Below are 26576 nucleotides of genomic sequence, written 5' to 3'. Positions count from 1 at the left end.
ATTTTGCAATATATAACAAGTGCCATAAATATGTTTGAACTCCTTTCATATTTTGGGGAATCTGTCCTAAAGAAAGAATCCAAATACCTAAATGAAGACATTTATCCTAGCATTATTTATAATACAGAAATAAATGAGCAACCTAAACTCTAATATAAATTGCATTATAGCCAATCATTATATTATATATAACCAATTCAATGTGTTATATATTAGATTATATAATAATGACATATTCAATTCAGAACAATGTACTGCTATTAAAAGGATGGGTATGGATATGGCAACATAGAGAATGTTGTGATACAATCATATTAAAAGGGATATAAAGTTATATATGTACACTTAGATTACAACCATAATAAACTTTGATATGTGACAGGCAAAAATACTGGAAGGTGTTTTGTTAGGGTAGGACTAATTTAGAAAGTTGTAAAGGAAAAATTATCTGCAATGAAGTTCAATTACTTTTATAATTAAAATTACTTAAAACTCTCATCCTAGCGTGGATGAGCCCTAAAAACATTATGCTAAGTGAAAGGAGCCAGTCACAAAAGACCACGTATTTTATGATTCCATTTATATGAAATGTCCAGAATAAGCAAATATAGAGAGACAGAAAGTAGATTAGTGGTTGTCTAGGGCTGGAGAGATATGGGAAAAGGGGGTGACTATAGCTAAAGAGTATAGGGCTGTTGAGATCATGAAAATGGTCAAAAATTGACTGTGGTGATGGTTACACATATCTGTGAATATACTAAAAACCAGTGAATTGTACACTTTAAATGGGTGACTTGTATGGTTTGTGAATTATATTTCCATAATCTGTTAAGGAAAAAACGTATCGCCCTGATTATTCTTTTCTGTTCCTTGCAAATGGTAGAAGTCAAAAAAGAGTCTGAAGCTTCTGAGACCACAAATGCAGAGGTGTTCAAGATTAATTCTGACAGGGATTGACCTGGACAACCTTTAAGCCAGGATTACAAAGTGTCGTATTCTGCTAACTGCATGATGTCATCCCAAACAGGTAAGTTTTATTCTGACCTCACAACTGAAGAGCATATACTACATTAGCTCTGCTCCGCTGCCACCATTCTGTGGCAGGCCCATACAATGACTTAAAAACATTTCTTTAATAGCAATTGGATTCTTGTTGGCAACAGAGACAGCACTCAAATTAACACTGCAAATTTGTAATCAGCAAATAAAGAGTACAATCAACAGCTAAGCAATCTCTACACAGAGCTTTAATAATATGATATGTATCAGGTACAATGTATGAATAAAATATCTAAGGTGAAAGCATCTTGTAATTTGCCTTTAAGCTTTATGAACAATTTAAAAAGTGAAACACAATGAAGCAGATATGCATTTCCCTGAAACTCACCTGAAGTGCAGAAAGGGCCACAGCGCCACAGAGACATATAAGCGGATATACAGGGAAAAGAAATCTCTCCTCTTTATGAGGCTGGATGAAGAAAATTATAAACCAAATATACATGGGCGCCAAGGTAAGCCAATATGGGTGGCCCAAATTCTGTACTGCAAGACAGAAAAATATCCACTTTTCACTATATTAGAACAAAACAACATAGTTAGCTTCAATGTTCTCAATCTCAAACTAGAAAGTTTGCCCTAGGGCACCCTATAAAATTTTGAACTCTTGTATTCACACTTTCTTCGATGCAATGAAGGAATCAGTAGAAAGAGGTCTATACACCTTAACTCTCCCAAGAGATCCAACATCTAAAGGGCGGCACAATATTGGATTTGGCTAGAACACAAATGAAAGCCAGGTGAATGGGTAACAGACCTTAAGAATTCCTACACTGGATGAAGAAATAAAAAGCCTTCTCTCTCTAATGAATCCTGCCACTAAGATTAAAGGTTCCTGAGATTAACCAAAAGCATAACATAAACTCATTTCTTGGGTTTTAATCCCTATGTTCTGTTTAATACATTAATCTTCTTAGCTATACACCAATCAGTCTGCTCAAATAGCTACAGATGAAAGAAAAGAAAAAGAGCTGGATTCTCAAACCCATCACTAGTTTTTGTCAAGCCACAAATGAGTTTCTTTTGAAGCAAATATAAAAACACTGTTACAGGAAGGTTACTGATCAAGTTTTCTCTCCTCTTTTGCAAATACCCATCCACTCTGAATCCCAAAATTGGAACCAAAATGTACGTAAAGCATGTGAAAAAATGAAAGGAACTTAATGAACACTAAGACCCAAGCGCCTGCTGGAAAGTTCCTGTGGTTAGGTACATGAACACGGAGTGATAAGCCTGCAACCCACAGCGAATGCTTTCCCCAACTATGCTTATATTAGTAATAATGAGCAGGGCATAGGAATCACAGGCAAATGGTAGGTAGAGAGTGCCCCCTGGTGTCCAATATGTCTATAATGAACAGGTTTAGATGAAAAGATCTGACTGAAAAGATCCGCCTTATTTTAGCAATGTCTAATTTAGCGTTCCTAAGTTACCTGCATTTTTGCAGAAATTCTTTAGGGATAAAAATTCGTGAACTGCAATAACAAGCTTATCTTTTAAAACTTTCCACTCTAAGATTTTATCATGAAATTTTAGGCTATAATTTAGAATTTATACCTCCCCAAGAAGTATTTTAGGTTGGAATTTTCTTAATTATAAGAAAATAAATCTATTTCTAAAAGTAAGCAGTCTTTTTCTCTTGTGCATCTTAAATGCTAACAAATACATTTTTAAAATATGTCCTAAATTTCTTTTTTTTTAAGATTTTTTTTTATTGGGGAAGGAGTACAGGGCTTTATTGGGGAACAGTGTGTACTTCCAGGACTTTTTTCCCAGTCAAGTTGTTGTCCTTTCAATCTTAGTTGTGGAGGACACAGCTCAGCTCCAGGTCCAGTTGCCATTGCTAGTTGCAGGGGGCGCTGCCCACCATCCCTTGCGGGACTCGAGGAATTGAACTGGCAACCTTGTGGTTGATAGCCCACAAGCCCATGCGGGAATCGAACCAGCAGCCTTCAGAGTTAGAAGCATGGAGCTTTAACCGCCTGAGCTACAGGGCCGCCCCAACATGTCCTAAATTTTTGAAATGTCCTCAATATAATATATAAAATCATAATCACAGTTGTACTACATGATGGGATAAATTGGTAATTTCTTTCCTACTTCTTTATATTTTTCTGTTTTTTTCTTTTAAAAAAAGTAGTTCATATTATAAAATACACAAAAAGTATTAAAAAAAACCCCAGAAAGCACTCATAGGCGGACATGTATGTACATTATACATTTTTAAACCAAAACTGGATTCGTACTTATAGAGAACAGCTTACGGTACTGCTTTTATGCTTACATCACAAGCTTTTCCAAATTTTACACAAGCATAAATTATTTTTATAGTCAGAAAAATAGTTACTTTTCAAACAAAGACAAAGTGATCCTTAAGAAATACAAGGAATGGAGGAATAAATTATCACCTCAGTGGAACAAACAGCTGAATCCAAATGTGGGACACTAGGCAAGATGAATGATTTGATTTCTTTAGAAATATTTGGGAGGAAAAAGGCAATAGTGAGGAACCTCTTAAAAAGCTTAAGAAACACAACACCAAATTCAGTATATGACCCTTGTTTAGACCTGCTTCAAACAAACTAACTGTAAAAAGCTATTTTTTAGACAATGTAGAAAATCTGAATATCACCTGGATATTAGATGATATTAAAGAATAACTGTTCATTTTGTTGCAATAATGGATTGTGGTTATGTTAAAACAGAAGTCCTCAAACAAAACAAAAGTAACTCTGAAGGCTGCTTTCATATTCTCTTATTAACTATGGGCACTAGATATCCAGAGTCATGACAACTTGAGAAAACACTGGCTCTGCAATAATATAGAATCAGGTCAAGCAAACTAATGACAAACCAACCTTCCACAATAAGGCAAACACAGAAGCAAAGCACAACAAAGAGACACATCATGCTTCTTCGGAAATCCAAAGCTTCTCTCACTTCAGTATCCAATTTGAGGGAATCCCAATGTGGTTTATTTTTCAAATTTTGGGTGAAAGTAATTTCCAAAAGAATGTTTGCCTCTAATAGTGATTATCTTAAGCAATCTACCATGTTAACACATGCTTCTTTAAAAAACAGAAGACTTAAATAGGACTATCTTCTGAGATTTTATGTGTTTTTGCCTCCCCAGGTGGTGCTGTAAATTATACTGACTTCCTCACTTTAAAGGATATGAAGCTCTTCATTGTCAGTTTAACTTGCAATTTTTTTTTGTTAAAATTAGATTTTTTTTTATTAGTTTCAGGTGTATAAAACAACATAGTGATTAGACATTTATATACCTCACAAAGTATAACTTGCAATTATTAACCAAATCTTCCCAAGGGTCTAAATAATCTACAGATACAGATCAAAAATTCAATGAGCCAATGATTTGCATAGGAAGAAAATGGAGAATAAGTAGATTATTTTTCATTTCTTGGTATACATCGTTACTTGCTCTATCCTTCCATAATAATATCATCCCTTACGCCACTCACCATGAAATCTCTGTAGTAGGTATTCCATAAGAGAAGTCAGTGGTAAGACCAGAAGAGCCAAAGCAAAGACTACATTAAAATTCAGAAATCCATTAATTAAATAGAAATACCAGGGTTCTGTACCTAAGGGAGACAAAGAGATAAGAAATAATTAGTGGATGCCTCCAATACCTACTCCAGTGTTTGATACATAATGTTCTCCATTGGAGTAATGCTGATGACCCAATGACACAGTTAATGAGCTTCCACAAGCTCACTCTTCCCGTGCTCAGCCACACACAAGAAAGCACATGAGTAAAAGACTGGAAGAGAATGGGATTGGTCACAATTTAGATAGAAATCAAGTTCCAAATCCTAAGCTGTATTTTCTAAACTGACCACTATATTTACCCAAATGGCCATACCCAAATGGGACTAAAACTTTTCAGAACAACCAAATAAGTTAAACAGCTTAGTGGTGATAATGTGATGTATAATAAATACGTATTTGGTCTTCATCCCCATTCTTGGTATAGAACTCCTAAAATTTTTAAAAATTCCTAAGTGATGAGAGCTATAAAGTGTCTTTTGTTATGTTAATTAGGAAGACCTTAGGAAAGCCCCTAGGTAACTAAAGGATGGGACCTGGATGTCAGGGGAACCAACCTTGAGATTAGAGGGTAAAAATTTCAGTCCTACCCCCTGAACTCTGATCTCAGAGAAGGGGAGAGGGTCTGGCAATAAAGTTCAATCACCAACGGCCAGTGATTTATTTAATCAACCACACTTGTGTAATGAAGCTTCTATAAACACCCAAAAGGGCAGGGTTCAGAGAGCTTCCGGGATGGTGAACACAGAGCTGTGGGGAGTGGCGTGCTCAAAGAGCACAGGAGCTCCAAACCCCTTCCCACATACCTTGCCCTATGCATCTCTTGGGTCTGGCTGTTCACTTGTGTCCTTTATAATAGACTGGTCAAAGTAAGCACACGTTTCTCAGAGTTCTATGAGCCACTCTAGCAAATTAAATGAACCCAAGGAGGGGGCTGTAGGAACTTCCAATCTATAGCTGCCAGAAGCACTGGAGACAACCTGGACTTTCCACTGCCATCTGAAGTGGGGGCAGGCAGGCTTGTAGCACTGAGCTGTTCAGGCCTTTCTCATTTCCTTGTCACCTGCTCATCCATTTACATTCTAGTATCTTACCATTTTATGTGCTCAACCACTGCTTTATAGTCAAGGATAGAGGAAACCTTGTTTGGTAAATACCGTGTTTCCCCGAAAATAAGATCGGGTCTTATATTAATTTTTGCTCCAAAAGACGCATTAGGGCTTATGTTCAGGGGATGTCATCCTGAAAAATCACGCTAGGGCTTATTTTCCAGTTAGGTCTTATTTTCAGGGAAACATGGTAGCAAAACTTGTCTTCCTTAGGAAAACAATGTTCAGAGACCCAGACCCTGCTCAGAAGTTTTGAAGACTCAGAATGAAACAAAATGACTGAAAACACAAGCCTTACACTAGCTTTGATTCTTTAACTCAAAAATCCTTAAGCCCAAAAGATGAGAAACAGCACCCCCTACACATGAGCAGGTTTTTTATCTGCTCTGCCCCTCTGTGTAATTATTTCAATCAGGCAATGAATGACACATGCGGGCTTTAATTACTGTGTGTTGTGACACCAGCCTTGCACCGTAGCAATTTCCTGCAATCAGCATTGCTTAAAAGGGTAATCAAAAGGAATAGTCAGGAAAACCTGACATTTCTGCAGCTTGCACAGCAAAATAAGATTAGAAACCAAACCTATAATGCGAGAAACATTTAGGGGAGGAATAAGAGGGAGGGGGGTACCCTAAGGAAGGACTCAAGTTCAACTGTGTGCCACCTTTTGGGAAAATACAATGAGACAATTCAGGAACACAGGTCCTGTCTCAGGCCAAATGCATTAGAGTCATTTATATCTTGTATTCTTTACAAATAACTTTTTGGGTTACAGAAAACTAATGGATGGTTCTATTTTCAAAACAGAAATAACAGTCTTCTCTGGATTTTAATTAATATTTAACAACACGTTTCCTAAACTGAGCCTTTTAGGAGTCTGCTTTCCAGAGAGGTTAAGTTTTTGCACAATCCTCTCCTGATTGCCAGCGTGGAGGCAATGCTATCAATAGAAAAAAAAAACCTCTTTCTCTTTGATTCTTGCAAATACATATTGTTTTTTCAGGGAAGCTATTTAGTTTCCAGCAAATACCGGGGGTGCCAAAAAAAACGTATACAAGTGGACACTTTGGTCAACTTGCTCAAGCAGTAGTTTGCCATTATCAAAAGTGTCTGGACACTGATGGTAACCACTTTGAGCACCTCTTGTAATTGCAGAAGTCAAACGTGACTTGTATTCATCTTTTGTTATCAGTATATACTGAATATTACAATTTTAATAGTTTTCCTTTCTCAAAATGTGTATACATTCTTTGGGCACCCTCTGTATTTGTCTCTACCACAACTTATTATACCTTCCTGTTAGGGCTGACTATTTTTTACCTAGGTATACAAACTCTGAGATGCAGAACCAAAAGTATTAACTTGGTAAACTCAATTATTTTTATGTGTTAACTGCTCATAGACCAAGTTACAGCTAAGCTGTGAACATTTCATAATAGACTTAACTTCCCTGAAGGATGGGGCAAAAATTGGGGGATAAGCCAAGAGAGGGAAAGGTTCAAGTGACAACACTTTTAAAAACAAGGGCAGAGGGGAAATCTGTTATGAGACATCTGCCTTAAAAGAGAAAAAGAGTAAAAACTTTTATCTCCAGGGAGATACTCAATGCTGCTGCTCAAAAAGTATCAAAGCTGAACTATGCAGAAAAACTGCTTCAGAAAGACAAGCTAAGCACTGAACTGGTGCAAAAGGTAAGGTGAAAGAAAGATGGAAGCAGGGTCTCTGCAGGGAGTGACTTACCAACCTCCCTCTTTAGGGAAAGCACCTCAATTCCTCTCATTCAAATGAGCTAAAGGTAGCTTTAAAAGAATCTAAAAGAAGACGGGAGTTTTACTGTTCAATAGATTGAATGACGGGAACCGTTTTATAGGCTTATAATTTTATAGAACAGTAGGAAGTAAATTATAGTAAATCATCCTTATAAATGTCAAATTTGCACCACCAAGAGGGATAAACCACCAAGGTTCAAAAATGATGAACAAAAGATTGAAAGCTCTAGAACACTTCTGACTGGCTGTCAGCTCCCAGCAGGCCTCCAAAGACTCCCCTGGGGCTCCATCCTCTGCTATAGCAAGAACAGACCACTGTGGGCCTTTTAATAGAGGGCATTCTCTTTCACCTTCTGAAATTTCCTGCCTGGTGATCTGACAGATGCTGATAAAACATATAAACAGGCAGGGATCATATCCTAAGCTGCAAAGTGGCATCCTTGAGCAGAGCCACTGTTATTTTCTAAGGAAGAGCGTTTCTCTGACGTGTCCTCCCACGCCTTCCCTGGGCATGTGTACTCACTCATCCCTATTAGAAAATACTTAGCAACTTCAACATCTGAGAACTCCAAATGTTACCAGGATAAGAGGAAAATTCAGTACCAAGACCACTTTCTTTTTTGCAACATTAAAGTTCACCTCTTCATCTTTGACCCCACAGAGATGTTTTGCCTATGACTTTGCAATTTTACGTCTGCACTACTCTAAACTTCCTAAATGCCAGGTATTCTTTACCTCATTCAAACATTCTTTTTTTTTGACAAGGGTCTGGTGCAGTGCTACAGGTGAAAGAGAGTCTGCCAGTGTGCATGTCACTCTGCCACCAAAGCCCTCTGGGGGCTCCTGGTCACCCTCCGAGCACCAGGCTTTCAAAGGTACAACTTCCCACCCGTTCTATAGATGGGATCTTTTCTTCTACCACCCCCAACTCATGCTGTCTTTTTGCAAGCATATTCTCCTGCAGACTCTCAATAGCCAAACTCCAGGGTTTGCTAAGGATGTTTTCAGAGGAAAGAATACAGCCTTTGGAGACAGAAAACCCTGGGCTCTTATCCCATTTCTGCCACTTCTTTAACTACGTGGCAAGTCTCTCACCATCTCCACCTCAGTTCCCTCATCTGGAAATAAAGATAAATAATGCTTATCTCACAGAGTTTTTCTAAGGGGAAGTAGATGGTATATGTAAATTTTCTGGTAGGCAGTCAATAAACAGAAGCTGTTGTAATTAACAGCTATGAAAACTTTGTATCTTTCCCCTGGCTTTGAAAGACATCTCAGGTCTGGAATGTGTCATTAATATATGCTATCGTGCCAAGAAAGCATAGAATGGTCCCTCTGAAAACTGGGAACCAGAAAACCAGAGCAAATATTTATATTATTACAATCACAATGGAGAGTAATTACCTAGCTTATATCTGTGTAGATTCTACCAAAAATTCAGCTAATGCTGTAAAACTACTTCAAGTTTTTTAAGAACTCAAATCATTTTGTCTCAGTAGTCCCTACACCTGACATTCTATTTGTCTGAAATGCATCTCCCTCATGTCTACTGAGGGAACGCCTACTCTTCCTTCAAGGCTCAGCTCAAGGAGCACCCATCTAAGAGAAGTCTTTCCTGACCCACCAGATGGACCAGCTCCTATGATTACCTATCTTTTCACTGTAGCATGTAAAACATTGAACTGTAATTATCTATTCGTGTGTCTGCAGCCTTATCAGACAGCAAGTTCTATGAGGACACATGATAAATGCTCAAAATCAATTTATTCAATGTTTCCTTAACTCAAATCCATTTATCCGTTTATTCAAGAAGTACTTGTAGGCTTATTATGTTCTTATATATAAGCAATAGCATTAAGGCATACATGCAAAAAGTATCAGCACAATGCATTTTTAATTTTCAGATATAAGAAACAGTGTGCCTACCATAACTAATGAAGGACTCAGAGCAGGAGACTCTTACAAAATAAATAGTCAGAATAGTGCCAAATAGTGCCAAACATTTGTAAGTAAAATAAAAGAGCTGGAGATTCCATGACAAAAGACATGCTGTCTCACTGTTTGACAACTGTATGACATCAAAGCAGCTATTAAAAGATAAGTCTTTGATATTTACTGAATGGACTCACTAATTATAATAAAAGTAGCTGACAATCTTAAAGTACCTTAGGGTTTAAAAAGTATTTTTGTCTCTATTATTCCGATTTGGTATCAAGAAAATCCCAATGTAATACACCACAACAGGTCTAACGAAAATAATCCTAGGACATTATAGTGATCAGGGCACTAATGCAATCTGATGGATACATCAGAATTTGTTCATTCATTCATTCATGACCAATCTTCCTTAAAGACTAGAATACTCGTATACGAAGACAGGCTACTCTTAAGATGAAACAAGTATTCTCTCTGCATGCCTGCTAAAGCAAAAAGGAGTTAACACTCTTTAAAAGAATGAAACTCAGTCCCCCTGACCCCCCAAAATTGCCAGATTCAAAGATGAGGTAAAAGCACAAAAATTTTACCATCAAGGAACAACCACCTAGGTCAAATATATGAGTACAGTAACATGAAAACTAGACTTTTGGTGCTGAGCACGCAAGAGTACACAGATGTCGAATTACAATGCTGTAAACCTGAAATTTGTACAATAGTACTAACCAATGTTACCTCAATAAAAATAAAGAAACAACCCCCTAAAATCTGGCTGACTACAGCCCTGCATCAGTCCTATTGACACCTAGTATGACAATTCCTACTGTGCCAACAAAGCTTTTTCTATCACTACGAAAGTGATCAGTTCCTATACATTGAAAATGGTAAAATCTGAACTGAGGCTACCCCAGGTTCATCAAAGCAGGCAGAATGGAGCCCCAACGACTCTTCCCAGTAACATGTTGGCCAAAATGAAAAACAGATGCCAACGTTCAGGGAAAGACTGGCCACTGCTCTGCTGGATCCCCAAAACCTACCACAGGAGTCCCTGACCCACCCGTTGTTAAACTAGAAATATAAACTTAAATCAGAATTGATTGTTTCTTTCCTACTTTCCCTACCAACCTGCTTATTTATAAACCTCATCAATCTAGAGGACTACAAAACATGTAACTTTCACATACTTTCACACAGTTTTACAAGCAAGCACTCAAACTATCAATAAGTAATAACCCATTTAAAAGGTGGAAAGCCAATTTTTCAAAATTAAGCTCAATTTAACACAGCCTATTCACCTCATACATAATGGATATTCATGCTTCCAACAGGTTCCCTGTAAATCAATTTCTAATGTGCAATCTGGGTCTAAGAGGAAGTCTCCCTTGCCTCGTAGAATCAAATAAAATTTGACAAATAAACTAAAACAAGGAGCAATTAAAAACATGCATACTCTCCCTAACTAAAAGGGAGAGCCATCTAGAGGCAAATGCTTAAAATTGGGGCTTTTTCTCACATCCCTGGGGATCTTGGAACCACAAAGGAGCCTATTAATATTCCTTCACTTAGCAATTATTCTCTAACCATGCAATTTGTGAATTCAATTCACTGAATTAAAAAACATTGTTTATTTTAACCTTTTATTTGCCATCTAAAATGACAATATTCTCCAAATCCCAGGAGGCCCAATTAAATTTCATTCATATGCTTACTTTAAATCTCCTCATTCAATCTGTTGGTTCTACTGGCAGAGTGGCACAGAAAAAATGGTAGGCGTGGCTTACATTGATAAGAGACACAGATAGAGAGACTATTAACCTGCTTCATAGCAGAGCCCCAAGACAGTCTCACATATGGAATGCTCTAAGACCTTCAAAAGATTAAGGCAGGAGAAACTCCAGTTAATTTAATGAAAAAGTGTCTCATAAAATGTTTACTGACTTGGATGATCTGATCAGAAAGATCTCTAGCTCATCCCTCCATAGCCGGCATTAACTCAGATACCCTCAAGGGGCAAATGGCCAGCTGGGGTAAAAAATGGCTGATTGAGGAGGGAAAGGCATCAGGGGAGGGGTGGAGATGGAGGTAAACTGGAGACTGCACCCCCACACTAAAGGCATTCCTTTTTTTTCCTCTTAACCCTAAACTGGCCAAACTGCTGTGGATGAAATAAGGGATTCTATGGAAAGTAACCTCATAGGGTGAACTGATCATAAATTCCTAACTGGGCAAGTCATGGTGGGTAGTCACGCCCCAGGAATATAACTTCTTTAGTTAAAGGCTTATCTTTGCCTTAAGCAAACCCTGTCATTGGCTTCTGTGCATCTAGATTAAACATACCTTGAAATACCTCTTTTGAGACTCCTTCTAAAGCGTGACCACCCTCAGGAGAGCACAGAATCTTAACCTGGAATCCGACCCCCTTGCTTTCTCCCTCTCTCATGTAAGCTTCCTTATGTTCCCTCCTTAATAAAAGAAGCTGCAACACTGTTATTCTCTGGAGCATTTGAGCTCTTGTTCTCTGTGATATAAGAGTATAATCAGTTTGGCTCCAATAAACTCTTATAAAAATTTTCTACAGGTGTGGACGCTTGTTTTATGTCGACAATACCAAACCTCTCATTTGCTACACTTTGTCTTCAAATTTTCCAGACTTTGATCCCTAATGCCGGATACTGAAGTAATGCAAATTAAAAAAGAGAAAACTCGGGAGCATTTTCTCAATCACTTGAGACTTTGCTTCCCGGCAACTATGGTCAGTTTGTCTCAAAGTCTTATGAATTTAAAAAAAAAAAACTCCAAGGTGCTAACAAGAGCTACCTGGATCTTATGGGATTATGAATGTTTTTATTTTCGTTCTATTGGTTTTCTAATGAGAAGAGAAAAAAGTAACTTTTAGTTAAAAAATAGTACCAAAAGCCATGGCATACCCAATAGAGTCCTCCCTACTCTGAAACTGAGAAGAACAGACAGCAGGACTAACAGAAAGCTTGATCTAAATATCACATTAATCAAGGAGAATATGCATATTTAAGGGCAACTTATCATCACTGTACTATATTCAAATATCATTTATTTTTAAATAAGAAAAGAATATTACCAGCAAAGAAATGCTATATTTGATAAAATGAGACAACTGAATTAAAATTTCAAAGCTCAGGCAAATTAAGCTATGTCCCTCCTAACTCTCCCCCAATCTCAGAAGGCCTTACCATAAAGATCAGGTCCATGCGGCGTAAAGACATTATACAAAACAATGTTGAGCGGTGCAATCACCAACTTCCCATAATAGTAGCTGTCAATGACCACCACAGGCACCTGAAACAGAGCAGAAAACATAGCAACTGTAGTTTTGCTCTGGAAACATTCTCACAATGCTAACAGGGTAAATTTCAGAATGAAAAACAGAATCAACTCCTAATGTTCTCTTTCCCACATCAGAAGTTACTTTCACACAATGGAATATACAAATGATGTATTATAAAATTGTACACCTGTAACTTACATAAAGTTATTAACCAATGTTAGTTACCCCAATAAATTAAATTAAGAAAAAAAGAAGTTGTCTTCATTACAACTTTAGAACAAAACAAGAAAAAGAGAAAACTCACCAGAAAGAGTATTAGGGCCACCAGCGACCAATGAAAGAAACTCTTCCACCTATGTTTCATGACCAGCAAATCAAAGGCAATAGGCAAACTATTTAACAGAGAAATAGAAAGTGGGGAGTTAAATACTTAGTGAGAATATAGACTCAAACAGATCAGATTCACAAATACCTCATGCCGAACTGAGAATAAAATGTCTCTAGCAGTTCTAGTAAGGGAAGAAGGGTGGTACATGCGAGGACGTCTTCTCAAAAATATACTGTTCTCTTCACAGGACCATCAGAGTGCTATGATCCCACGATGCACAAGAAATACAAATGTCAAGCTTCTAGAATGAGCTCCATTTTGTACATAGTTATATTATATATTATACATATTATGCATAATGGACATTTAAAATATATGAATTATAAGTAAATGTACCCTATTGTCCTACACACACCCTGCCAAATGAATAAATACTGATTTCTCCCTTCCGTGTATATTAAGATTTTAGCACCATCCTATTACATACTTGACTTCAATTTTGATATATCCTCTTCCAATACCATTTGTACTTCTTCCTTTCACTTACATTCCTTAAGCAAGTGGCATATGTGTGTCGCCTTCACTACTTCTTCCTTGAGGCCCAGCACCAAGCTATTAAGACTGTTCTAAGGTCAGTAGGAACCACCCCTTGGCCAGACCCACCATCTCGTCACAAACCTCATCTCCTCTGTCTTTCTGCTGCACTTGACACAAAGCATCTGTTCCTTCCTCTTTAGACTCCTGAGCCCCCATTCTTTTCTGGTCTCTTCCATAGTGCTCCTTTTAGGCTTTTTTTTTTTTCTTCCTATCCCATGGCAGAGCTCTGTCATGGTCACATCTCCCCAAAATGAGCTTCCGCTTTTCTTTCTCTACACTCATTTTTCTCAGTAGGTTCTTCCACTCTTGTTGCATGAACAATCACCTTCATGTCCATGACTTCCAAATTTAGGATTCTAGTCTGAGCCTCTACCTATGCTCTAATCACAAAGAATTCCCTCTCCACACCAATCTACTTACACAGAATCTACCCAAATGTGAACTACAGGCTCTGCTCCCACCTCCTTCAGAAAATCTCTGCAGAACCAATTTCTCCCATCTCTGAATTTATATGGCACTATCATCTCTATCACTTATTTGGCAAATGTCACGTAGTGTCACAGGACATCTTTTAGGATTTGAACTTCCACATTCCATTACCTAAATTTTGCATTAACATTTTGTGTTTTCATTTTTTTTTTTTCCTCCCCAACTAGCTACAATTCCATAGTACCTATATTTCTTCTTTGATAAGGCAGGGTTCTTTGGAAAAGACAATATTTCTGTGAAAAATAGAAGGCCACAGGAAGAGAGGAAGACCACATATGAGATGGATTGACTCCATAACAGCCATTGACTTGAGTCTACAGGAGCTGAGCAGGGCTGCTGAGGCCAGGACATCATGCATGTGACTCACTCATAGGGTCGTCAGGAGTTGAAGCCAAGTCAATAGCACATAACACACATGTCACCATACTTTTGACTACTTGTCCAATGTCTGTATTTCCTACCAAAATGCAAACTCCAAAAGAACAGTAACCATAATCATTTTATCTCTCACAATATCAGTTGTGCCTAGCACAAGGTATTCAATAAATGATGGCAGATTGCTAACTGACTGACTGTGGTCGTGCACTTATCTTGGCTAAAGGCAGACTAATCAAAATGTACCACCATTTGGAGAACTCACGAAGTTCAATGTAGATGAAGTAGAGAGTAAAAGGAATGGAGGAACTGACAAAAGGAGATTAAAAGGAATGGAGGAGTTAAAAAGGAAGAAAGATAAGGGCTTTGTGAGTCGTATTAGAGTTTGGATACTATAAAGCAGGGGTTAGCAAACTTTTTACTTAAAGGACCTGACAGTATGCATTGTAGGCTTTGCAGGCCACATATGGTCTATGTTGCATATTCTTCTGTGTGCGTGTTGTTGTTAAACAACCCTTTAAAAAATGCAAAAATTTTAGTTCTTGGTCTACACAAAAACAGGCCAGCGGGATTTGGCCCACAGGCTACAAGTTGCCAATCTCTGTGACATACAGCAATGGAAAAGCTATGATAGAGTTTAAAATAAAACAGGTTGTGATACAATCATATTTACATTTTGGGAGGGTAACTCTTATAGTTTAAATGTGGAGAGTAGATTTGCAAGATCAAGACTGGAAATAGTAATGTCATTCAGGAAGCTGAATAGTAATCCAGGAGCAGTGAGAGGTAAAGAAAATTCAAAAGATATTCAGGAGGTATAAGGAATTAATACGACATGGGAAAGAGAAAATTGAGTCACAGATAATTTTCAGGTTCCTGACTCAGCACAGATGGTGGTACAATTTACTGAGATAAAAACATAGGTAAGGAAACAGATATGGAGGGAAGGGAATGAGTTTAGTTTTATAAATGTTTACCTATAGAAATGGACACATCTAATAGGCATCTTGGAATACATGAATGAAGCTTAAGAGATGGTTGGGGAAAAAAAGAGAGAGATGGTTGGACTAGATATAAAGATATGGGAATCATCAAGATGGTTAAGAGATAGCAGAAAGTGTAGAAGACAGCCTCACACAAAATCTTGAAGTATATAATAATTTGAGGATGGCATGCAGAATAGAAAAAGATTGAGGGTGTGAAAAACAGCCTTTAAAAGACAATTAAGAAAATTTAAAGGTGGCCGGATGACTCAGTTGGTTAGAGCACGAGCTCTGAACAATGAGGATGCTGGTTCGAGTCCCACATGGGCCAGTGAGCTGCACCCTCCACAACTAGATGAAGACAAGGAGCTGCCGCTGAGCTGCTGGGGGGCAGCTGGACAGCTCAATTGGTTAGAGCGGGAGCTCTCAACAACAAGTTTGCCGGTTCAATTCCCACATGGGATGGTGGGCTGCACACCCTGCAACTAAAGATTGAAAACGGCGACTGGACTTGGAGCTGAGCTGTGCCCTCCACTAGATTGAAGTACAACCACTTGGAGCTGATGGGCCCTGGAGAAACACACTATTCTCCAATATTCCCCAATAAAATTTAAGGAAAAAAAAAAAAAGGAGAAAATTTAAAATGCCTATCTTTGACTTAGTAACTTCCCTTCTAAAACTTTATCCCATAGATAAATTTTCACAAGTATATGAACATATGTACAAAAATGTCCACTGAAGCACTGTGTGTAATAGAAAAAAGAATTAAATGGCTACCAATAAGGCAGTGGCTAATAAATTATGGACAGCCATATAATGGAATGCTATGAAACTGATACAAAGAACAATATAAATCTATGTACAATAGAAGATACACATGTATCTCTGAAGGTTGGGTTATGAGAGAAGAGAATTAAAAATTCTTTTTAGGGCCGGCCTGGTGGCTCAGGCGGTTAGAGCTCCGTGCTCCTAACTCCGAAGGCTGCCGGTTCGATTCCCACATGGGCCAGTGGGCTCTCAATCACAAGGTTGCCAGTTCAATTCCTCGAGTCCCGCAAGGGATGGTGGGCTCTGCCCCCTGCAACTAAGATTGAACACGGCACCTTGAGCTGAGCTGCCTCCCGGATGGCTCAGTTGTTGGTTGGAGCGCGGGCTCTCAACCACAAGGTTGCCAGTTCAATTCCTTGAGTCCCGCAAGGGATGGTGGGCAGCGCCCCCTGCAACTAAAATTGAACACGGCACCTTGAGCTGAGCTGCCGCTGAGCTCCCAGATGGCTCAGTTGGTTGGAGCGCGTCCTCTCAACCACAAGGTTGCCGGTTCGACTCCCGCAAGGGATGGTGGGCTGTGCCCCCTGCAACTAGGAACGGCAACTGGACCTGGAGCTGAGCTGCGCCCTCCACAACTAAGACTGAAAGAACAACAACTTGAAGCTGAACAGAACCCTCCACAACTAAGATTGAAAGGACAACAATTTGACCATTGTTCCCCAATAAAGTCCTGTTAAAAAAAAAAAAAAAAAAAAAAATTCTTTTTACATCATATAATCTGGTACTTTTTTATGTAATAAAGACACACTACTACTGTAATAACCTTGACATCAAACTAAAATATTTTTCTAAATTACTAGTGGCACAGAGAATAAATTAAGGCAGCACAAACTAGAATAGAAGTGGTGGGAACAAAAAGCACAAAACAAATGAGAGATACTATAGAATTTGGAAAAAAAGATGGCAGGGGTAAGAAAGGAGAAGAACTGAAAGAAAACGCAGATTTCAAGCCTTGTGACTGGGAAAATGCACAGCACAAGGTGATGCAGTGTGGAAAAAACATCTGCTGTAGGTTCAGAAACGTCTGGATTCAAAAGCAAACATACTTTTAATGGCAAATTATTCAACCTATTGGACTCTACTTTCACATTTGTAAAGGAATAATAATTGTATTTCTTTTGCAGAATTGTTATAAGATTTAGGGATAAAGTTTGTAAGGGGGTTAGCAATGCCTAACATACAGCAGGTGCTAAATAGTCACTATTCTTATTAGAATTAATCAAAACAATAAGCACGAAAAGAAATATTCTTCAATTTCCCAATATTTGTTGGTCCAAATAATTCCTCTAACTTTAGATTCTATCCAGAGAATATGAAGATAACCTAACATTAAGATTTACTATATGCGCAGTGATACAAGGAAGACAAATTGTGTTAGTTTCTTACCCAAGAGCCACACTGAATGGCCAGCCTAAGATAGCCCCAGCTGCTACTCCAAGCACAGCAATGGAAGTCTTGTCCATATACCAGCCAGTCATGGCTATCAACGTAGTATACATACAGAAGCTACTAGGAAGGAATGCTGCAAGAGTAAAGAAACAAAAAAAGGGAACAGGGACAAGAGTGAGATTTATTGGGTATCAATGATTAAAAATCTACCTACATTGCAAAATGTCCATAATCAGGAACACATTTTGAGCAATGCTATATTAAGAAATGGGCAGTAAAGTGATATTCCTTTAAAAACAATGAAGTGTGACTATTTTCTCACATTGTTTTTTAGTCAATGAAGCAAGACATATACTTTTGTGCTGGATACTATTTTTTGTGTATATTTAGTGCACATACCAGATTCTGGTACACACAAGCAGAAGCTAAAATTGAGATAATTATATCTACTAACTTAATTTTTCCAGAAAGTTGGGAACAGGCTACCTTTTAGCAGCAGGCCATCTCAGCTTAGCTCATAGAACATAAATGTTCACTGGCAACATAGTATGAAAGCTACCACTCTAAATTAAGATTTCAATTCTCAATTTCTACAAGCTTACTATAAAAAATGCCCAACAGAAGATGTATACTTTTATAGAATACATTGCAAATAATGGGCAGAAAGCAGAACTATCAAGAACACGGGTTTCAGGCAACAAAGAGCTTCCTTGAGCAAAATAACAAAATTATTTTCCTTTGCCCAAAAACAAAGAAAGGCAGTGGGTGTCTGAGTTTTTCTGCCTTGAGGTGATAAAAAATACAGTAATATAAGAGAAAGTAACCTGATGAAAATGACAGCTCTAGCACTTAGGAATTCTTTGACTTTCAGTAAGTCATTTCACCTTTCTAAGTTTCAGTGTCCTCACCAGCAAAAATGAGAACAATATTTATCTTACTTAGTTCCATAGGATTGTTGTAAAGGTCAATCAAGATTATGCAGGTAACAGTGGTCTGCAAATTACTGACATGTTATAGAATATAACCTGTATCTGGACAAGCTCTTTCAGTGCAACTGTGAAACATCGATGAACCTGTATACCCTCACCTGCTCTCTTACTTACCTGATGATGAGCAAAACATGCCAGTGCTGAGAACCAAGAAGGCTAGCATCATTCGACTCACATGCAACCCAAACTTTTTGCACACAGCCCTAGGAGAAAGGCAAACTATCAACATAGCAAATCTTAGGGATGGAAATTTTAAATTAAAGGACAAAAACATACGTACATCACAGACAACCCTGACGATGTAAACTCAAATACAAGTGTCTCAATAGGTGTGTTAGCAATTTTCCTGTGCATAAAAAACCCAATTGTTCTTATTCCTCATACAGGAGAGAAGCTGTCTCCCTAAGAGGAAATGGATATTTCCCGTGCTAAAAGTATGTCCACTACCAATAGGAAAACATAATGATGTTGTGGAAAAATAATAGGCCTCAGACTCAGATGGGCACAGGTTCAAATTCAGGGTCTGCCACTTACTAGCAGTGGTACCCTTGGTCTAGTGACATAATCACGGTGTGAGATCCTTCACCTGTAAGAGGAGGATAATGATAATACCTACTTTGTAAGGTTTCTGTGAGGACAATACATGGTAAAATGCTTAGAAGAGTGCCTGGCACAGAGTTGCTTAATAAATGACAGTTACTATAAAAGAACACTAGGAGATACATCAACGTGTTAATAAGTACTTATCTAAGTCAGTGTTTCTCAAACTTAAGCAATTACACACTTCCTTTTACTTCTTTCTTGTAGGTTTTTAAAAAAATATTAGAGATTATTATTGCTTCATTCAGTCAAAATTTGTTCAGACATACCCATGTGTTAACCATTTTCTTGCTTACTCTCCTTATTCCATCTCAGAGCTTCTTTCTGAAATAATTTTGCTTCTTTCTAAGTATATCCTTTAGATGTTCCTTTAGTGAAGATCTATTAATGGCAAATTCTGTTGTTTGGTTTCTTTTTCTTTCATTTTTTTGTCTAAGAAGTCTTTATTTAGATCTTGGTCTTAAAAGATGGTTTAGTTGAGTACACAATTTTAGGATGACAATCATTTTCTCTCAGCACTTTGAAGATACTATTGTTTTTGTCTTCTGGCTTTTGAAAATGCTTCTGTCAGTCTAACTGCCTAACATTCCTTTCTAGGTATTCTATCAGTTCTCTGTCAACTTTTAAGATCTTTTTCTTTGTCCTTGGTGTTAAAAACAGTTTCACTAATTCCTTTTTAATTTCCAGATCAGGATATGTTAACCTTCATGAATACGTTGATTAGCATCTTTTTTTCATCAATTCTGGAAAATTCTTATTGACTACTTTCTTCAATATCTCTCCCCATTCTCCCTATCTTCTCCTAGAATCTGATTAGATATATATCAGATGTTTCAACTCTACCATACACGTCAGTGGACATATAGGTTGTTTCCAATCTTGGCTATTATGAATAGTACTGCAATGAACACTCTTTTCTTTACCTCTTTTATATTTCCTTTTATTGTCACTCTGCACGGCATTCTTTGTAATTTTTTCAGATTTTCTAGTCTACTTGTTCGCAGTATCTAATCATCTGTTTAAACTATCCACTGAATTTTAAATATCAATTATTATTTTTTCATCTCTAAAAGCTCTGTATGGTTCTTTTACAAATGTGCTTGGTCATTTTTGTAGTCTCAGTTCTTTTTGTCTTTTTTATTTTATTGTGGTAAGAACACTTAATATTAGATCCTACCCTCTTAACAGATTTTTAAGTGTAAAATACAGTACTATCTATAGGCATAATGTTTTACAGCAGATCTCTAGAACTAATTCACACTGCATAACTGAAACAGCATCTGTCCATTGATTTCCTGTTTTCCCTTTCCCCCAAATCCTGGAAACCACAATTCTATTCTTTTGCTTCCATGAATTTGACTATTTTAGATACCTCACTTAAGTGGTATCATGCGGTATTTGTCCTTCTGTACTGGTTATTTCACTTAGCATAATGTCCTCAAGGTTCATCCATGTTGTCACATATTGCAGGATTTCCTTCTTTTTTAAGACTGAATAATATTTACATTCCATATGTATATATAACATTTTTCTCCATTCATCTGTCAATGGAAATTTAGGTTGTTTCCAATCTTGGCTATTGTGAATACTGCTGCAACGAACATGGGAATGTGGATATCTCTTCAAAATTCTGATTTCAATTCTTTTAGATAAATACCCAGAAGTGGGATTGCTGGATTACTGGTAGTTCTACTTTTAATTTTTTAAGGAACCTCATACTGTTTTCCATAGTGGCTGTACCATTTTGCATGCCTACAAACAGTACACAAGGGTTCCAACAATTTCTCTACATCCTTGCCAACATTTGATGTCTTTGATTTTTGTTTTTTTATAATGGCCAGTGTAACAGATATGAAGTGATCTCATTAAGATTTTGACTTGCATTTTCCTGATGATTAGTGACAGTGACTACCTGTTGGCCATTTCTATGTCTTCTTCGGAGAATTGTTGATTTGAGTTCTTAGTCCATTTTATAATCAGATTTTTAGTTTTTTTGCTATTGAGTTGTAGGAGTTCCTTATATATTTTGGAAATGAACTTGTCAGATATATGGTTTGCAATTATTTTCTCCTACTTTGTAAGTTCCTTTTCACTCTATTGATTGTTTAGTCTCGTTTCTTATTCATCTTTTCAATTCTGTCTTTCATTTCTTTAAAAATCTTAAACATACTTATTTTATATTCTTATTTTGATAATTCCTAATAAATGAAGTTTTGCAGGTCAGCTTTCTGCTGATTGTTCTATCTGCTGGCTCTCACTCACAATGTCTTGATCACTTCTGTGCTTTGTGATTTATTTTTATTATAATTTCTTGTTCACTAGAACTTTATGTATGGTAATTCTTTGGCACCTGGGTTAAGGATTCACTTCTCTAAAGAAATTTTACATTTGTTTTTGCAGCTGCCTGGGGCACTACCAACCCAGAACAATTTAAAATAAATTCTCTTGGGGTTTAAGGGACCACCATGTGGGTGATTTGAGTTCAGTCCTGAACCCATATGAAGACCTACTTATGGTTACAATCCTCAAAGGCAGCACTGGCTTTTTTTTTTTTTGCAAACTGGGGAGCCTTTATTGACTGATTAGTTGGAGTGCATTGGCTTTTTTTTTCCTCCTCCATTCTACCCAGAATCAAGGCCAAAGAATTTTTTCATCTGACATTTTTAGCTGTTTTGCAGTGGGAAGATTTTTAATAATGATCATTAAGTCCAAATACCTTTTAAAGCACTTTTAAAATAATAATTTTGTTAGGTTTCATATAAAAAATGTAGCTATTTTTTTATTACTGGAACACTTAAATGGCACATCCACTAATATTCAATCATCCAATAGGTACTTGGGGAAAGGCAATGTACTGGGTGCACGTTACGAGGAGTGAGTCCCATAGGAGTAAGTTGCTATCAGTTAAGCTCAAGGGGAAGAGGTAAATCATGATCCTGTATCTTTGGACCCAAAATAAGGCTCTACTAAACCTTACCAAATAAAAGACCAGTTAGATGTGTATTAAGAGAATTAAAATTAGTAACATCAAGATACAGTATTTATGAATCTCAGGAAAGAAAGTGATATTCTCCTCCACAGGTTTGTTTCAAACAAGAAATCATATTTTAGATATAATTTTAGGAGCTAGAAGGAAAGTGTTTTCTATTTTTAAACACTGCCAATACTATCAGAGAAATAATTTATACTGTATTGGGCTTCCTCATAGCACTTTTAGAAGCAAAGTTTTTATACTCACTTGTAAAAGTAAAGTTCACAAATGCAGCTCACAAAAGCCAGAAGACATCGTAAAAAGTAAAACACAAGAATCTGAAAGAAACCCAGAACAGGAAAACAGAAGGCACAGATAAAAGTTAGCAAAACTCTAATGAAACTACTCTCATTAGTAACACCATAAATTGGCATAATTTTATAAAAAGCAATATGTATCAAAAAACATGCAAATTTTAATATCCATAAATTCAGTATATCTATTTCTATGATTCCAGGTCACAGAAGTAACCATGTGAGTAAATATGTAAGTAAACATGGGACAGGGATTCTATTCATGAAAATGTTAACTGCAGCACTGTTAATTTAGAAAAACTTATTTAAAAACTACAAAATGTCCAATTATAGGGAAAAGGTTAAATAAATTATGCTATATCTATTTCATGGACTATTATACAAATATTAACATTTATGGTTACAAAAACAGTAGAAACATTCTTATGATATAAAGTTCATTCATTCAACAAGCATTTCTCAGACAATTATAATTGTATAGATGGAGATGTGAACAAAACCAACTCCATCTGTTTCCAGATTTCATTTCATTTTTAAGTTCCATGCTGTGACCTTTGACAAACTTCAGTCCTTAGCAAGCATATCAAAGCTTTGTTGATGATTATCTGTGTTCCTTACAATATAGCCATTAATATTTTTGTTAGCAACAGCCGGAATAGCATGACAATCAGTTTGAGATAAGTATCAAACTGGTAATAGTAGCAATTATAAGCAATCATCTATCACAAGACCACCAGGAGGTATGGCCCCTGGCGTTACTGAATTCTTTCCCTTCCTCTTGTCAATCACTAGTATCCAAATTATACTATAAAAAAAGTACTGTAACGGGTATGGTCATGGAGAATAATTTGTGCCAAACTGCTGGGCCATCTGTCTGCTCCGGCCCAATCTTTCCATAAGTAAATTACCCTATAATAAATTCTGTTATATTCTCTGGAGTTGGCTGCTTCGTCTTTCAGTCTGAAGATACCTTCTCATTATGGTGGCCATTATACCTCTATCCCACAGTCGGACAATACATTAGGTACTGATTATTACAAAACACTGAATGAAAATGCATAATACAATATTATTCATGCATTAGAGTTATAGCTATGGAAATCAGAAGTACATGGAAAGAAATACAGTAAAATGGTAAAAATGGCTGTATCCAGGCTCGTGAGATTTAGGTGCCTAATTTTCCTCCTATCTCCAAACATCTGTAATGTGGTTTTATTAATTTTATAATTAAGAACATCAATTTAATAAAAACAAAAATAACAAAATAAAAGGGGTTGTACTGAATAGTTTTTATGCTATAATATACTGGTATGTTTAAGAGCACTGAACACATATATATATATGTGGTTAATGCATATAACACAGAAGTACTTTCCATATTCATCATTATAACAAAAAAATTCCAAAAATACTTCATGAAGTAATAAATAAAAGCCCAGATTCATTCATTAATAAAAATGTCCTGAAAACCTACTATACACTGAGCACTATTCTAGATGCTACTAGGAATACAGATGTTTTAGTACAAAGTGTCTTTAGTGTCTTTTAGTACAAAGAACTCCTCACTTAGTGGGAAAAATTCACTTACAAAGTTAAAAATTAACACAAGTTAATATAAGAATTGTATTTGAGAGCAGGACAATGATGCCCCCATAACAATGAACACTCAACTAGTACTTAGAGTCTGATCAGTGCAAAAAGACACAAAAAATAAATGTGGTATAAGAAACAGAATTGAAAAAACTAAACTCTATATATACAAATGAAAGAAAATCCAAGTGATTCACCTAACAAACCATTAACACTAATAAGGAAATTCAGCGAGATTTAGATTCACATCAAAAAGCAAAAAGCAAAAAGTACCAGCAATGACTACCTAAAAAAGTTACAGAAAACAAGATACATACATAATAATAGAAAGAAAAAGTATAAAGTATCTAGGCATTAACCTATCAAAGACTGCATAAGACTGAAATGGATTCATTTTAAAATTTTTATTAAAAGACACAGAAAACCTGACTAAATGGATAAATATATCATTTTAGGGATGGAATAACTTAACACTGTAAAAATACTCATTTAAAAATTAATATGTAAACTCAGTGCAACTCCAATGAAAACCCAGCAGAATCCGGGGGAGAGGCAAGCTGATTCTAAAATGATATTTAAAACACAAATTTTACAATGGACAAAGTGAGAAATTCATCGACCAGATATTAACACACATTACAAAGCCGTAATAACAACAACAAGATGGTACTGCCTGACAAATTGACCAATGACATAAAGAGGCCAGAAACAGACCCATATATATGAGATGAGGTATTATGATAGAGATATTACAAATCAGAAGGAAAGGTGTATTATTTAGCAGATGGTGCTCGAAAATCCAGCTCACTACATAGCAAAAAACAAAGCTAGATCTTCCCACAATTTATGAAAATAAAATTCATATGGATTAAAGTCTTGTATGTAAAAGGTAAAATTATAAAGCTAATAGAAGAAAATACAGAAGAATAACTTTGTGACCTGTGGTGAAGAAGGATTTCTTTCAGAAAGGCCCTAAAACCTACCAACCACAAGTGAAAAACTAACTGGTTTGACTGTATCAAAATTAAAGATTACTGTTCAATAAAGGACCATACACAAAGTTAAGAGAGGTGACAGCCTAAAAGAAAGGATTTCTAGTATCTAAAACTTACAAGGGATTACTATTGAGAACTTCTACTAATCAGGAGAGGAAACCACAAAATCCAATTAAAAAGCAGGCAAAGGATGTGAATAGGTAATACACAGAAAAGGAAATCTGAATGACTAATGAAAATATGAAGAAATGCTCCCCTTAGTAACTTAGTAATAATCAGAGAAATGCAATTAAAATGAGAAGCATCTCACATACATGAGAAGGGAAAAAATTAGAAAGTCAGAAATATCAAGTGCTCAGATGTAAGGAAGCTGAAATCTCAAACATTATTGCAGGGAATGTAAAGTTGTATAGCCATTCTAGAAAGTAATCTGTCAGTACTCCATGAAATTAAGTAGCCCATGGATCTGTGTATGGGATCCCACTCCTGAGTGTATGGTTCAGAGAAATTCACAAACGGATCCATAGGGAGACAAAACAAAGGTATTCTTGTTTAGGGTAGCAAGAAGTTGGAAAGGTAACTATCACTAGGAGTGCCATTTACTACCACATTCTCTCTAATCAACAACTTACCATTCTCTACTCAGCATTATGATCTGGAACCTCTACAAGCTACAATTCTCCCTTCCCAAGTAGTTAGTTCCCTGTTGGCACCCACTGGTAAAACCTAACAGGGAGAAGATTGGAAGTAAAAACAAAGGACAAAGGGAAATCTTCATTCCTGTTCTGCTTGCTGTTTGTATCTTTAAGAGGAATAGTGATGTAGCGGAAGAATTCTCTGTTAAATATGTCAAATTTGAAGTGATAGTGGATATCCAAGTGGAAATAAAAACTTTGCGCATTGCATATTGTTATTTCTCTACTAAGTCCTTCATTCTATATATTGTTTCTCTGATAAGTTCAAAAAAACAGAAATGAGATTCTAGGTGAGAACATAGAGTTCTATCACTTTCTACATGTGTTACTTTTCTGATCTTTCTAAAATGCAAATGTAATCATGTCTCTCCTGTACCTAAAATCTTTCGATGGTTTCACAATGTACTTGAGGAAAAAGTCAAATTCCTTAACAGAGCCTACCAGGTGTTGTATAAATCTGGCCTCTTTCTACCTCTTAGTCTCATCTAATCCACTCCGCCAAACCTATTTATATGAGTAGGCCATGCTGGCCTTCTTCCCAGACTCAGGGCCTTCCTCCCTCATTCCCATTCTTCCTTTACCTAGAAGACAACTCCAACTTACTTACCTTCTAGTTCTCTATTCAGGGACTTCTACTTCATGGAAGATGGATTAGCCATACTTTTCCCTATTCCTCATGCTATGTAAAGC

General features: G+C 36.7%; 1 protein-coding gene across 6 annotated transcripts in view; it reads right to left on the bottom strand.

The window, feature by feature from the left end:
* ALG9 (ALG9 alpha-1,2-mannosyltransferase) overlaps nucleotides 1–26576 on the bottom strand; it is a 104847-nt gene that overhangs the window by 69867 nt on the left and 8404 nt on the right. For all 6 annotated transcript variants that reach the window (XM_019715285.3, XM_019715284.3, XM_088791460.1 and 3 more), the window contains 7 exons: nucleotides 22560–22630; nucleotides 18836–18924; nucleotides 17730–17865; nucleotides 13048–13135; nucleotides 12649–12754; nucleotides 4539–4661; nucleotides 1388–1542 (listed from right to left, as the gene is read on the bottom strand). In XM_019715285.3, coding sequence (XP_019570844.3) covers nucleotides 1388–1542; nucleotides 4539–4661; nucleotides 12649–12754; nucleotides 13048–13135; nucleotides 17730–17865; nucleotides 18836–18924; nucleotides 22560–22630 — 768 coding nt within the window. The remainder of the gene's footprint in view (nucleotides 1–1387; nucleotides 1543–4538; nucleotides 4662–12648; nucleotides 12755–13047; nucleotides 13136–17729; nucleotides 17866–18835; nucleotides 18925–22559; nucleotides 22631–26576) is intronic.

The sequence above is a fragment of the Rhinolophus sinicus genome, chromosome 14, assembly GCF_057876585.1.
Source record: "Rhinolophus sinicus isolate RSI-liver-muscle chromosome 14, RSI-T2T, whole genome shotgun sequence".
In the NCBI taxonomy this organism is placed as follows: Eukaryota; Metazoa; Chordata; class Mammalia; order Chiroptera; family Rhinolophidae; genus Rhinolophus; species Rhinolophus sinicus.
Note: the sequence above shows the minus strand (reverse complement) of the source record. Positions and strands in the feature narration are given on the sequence as shown.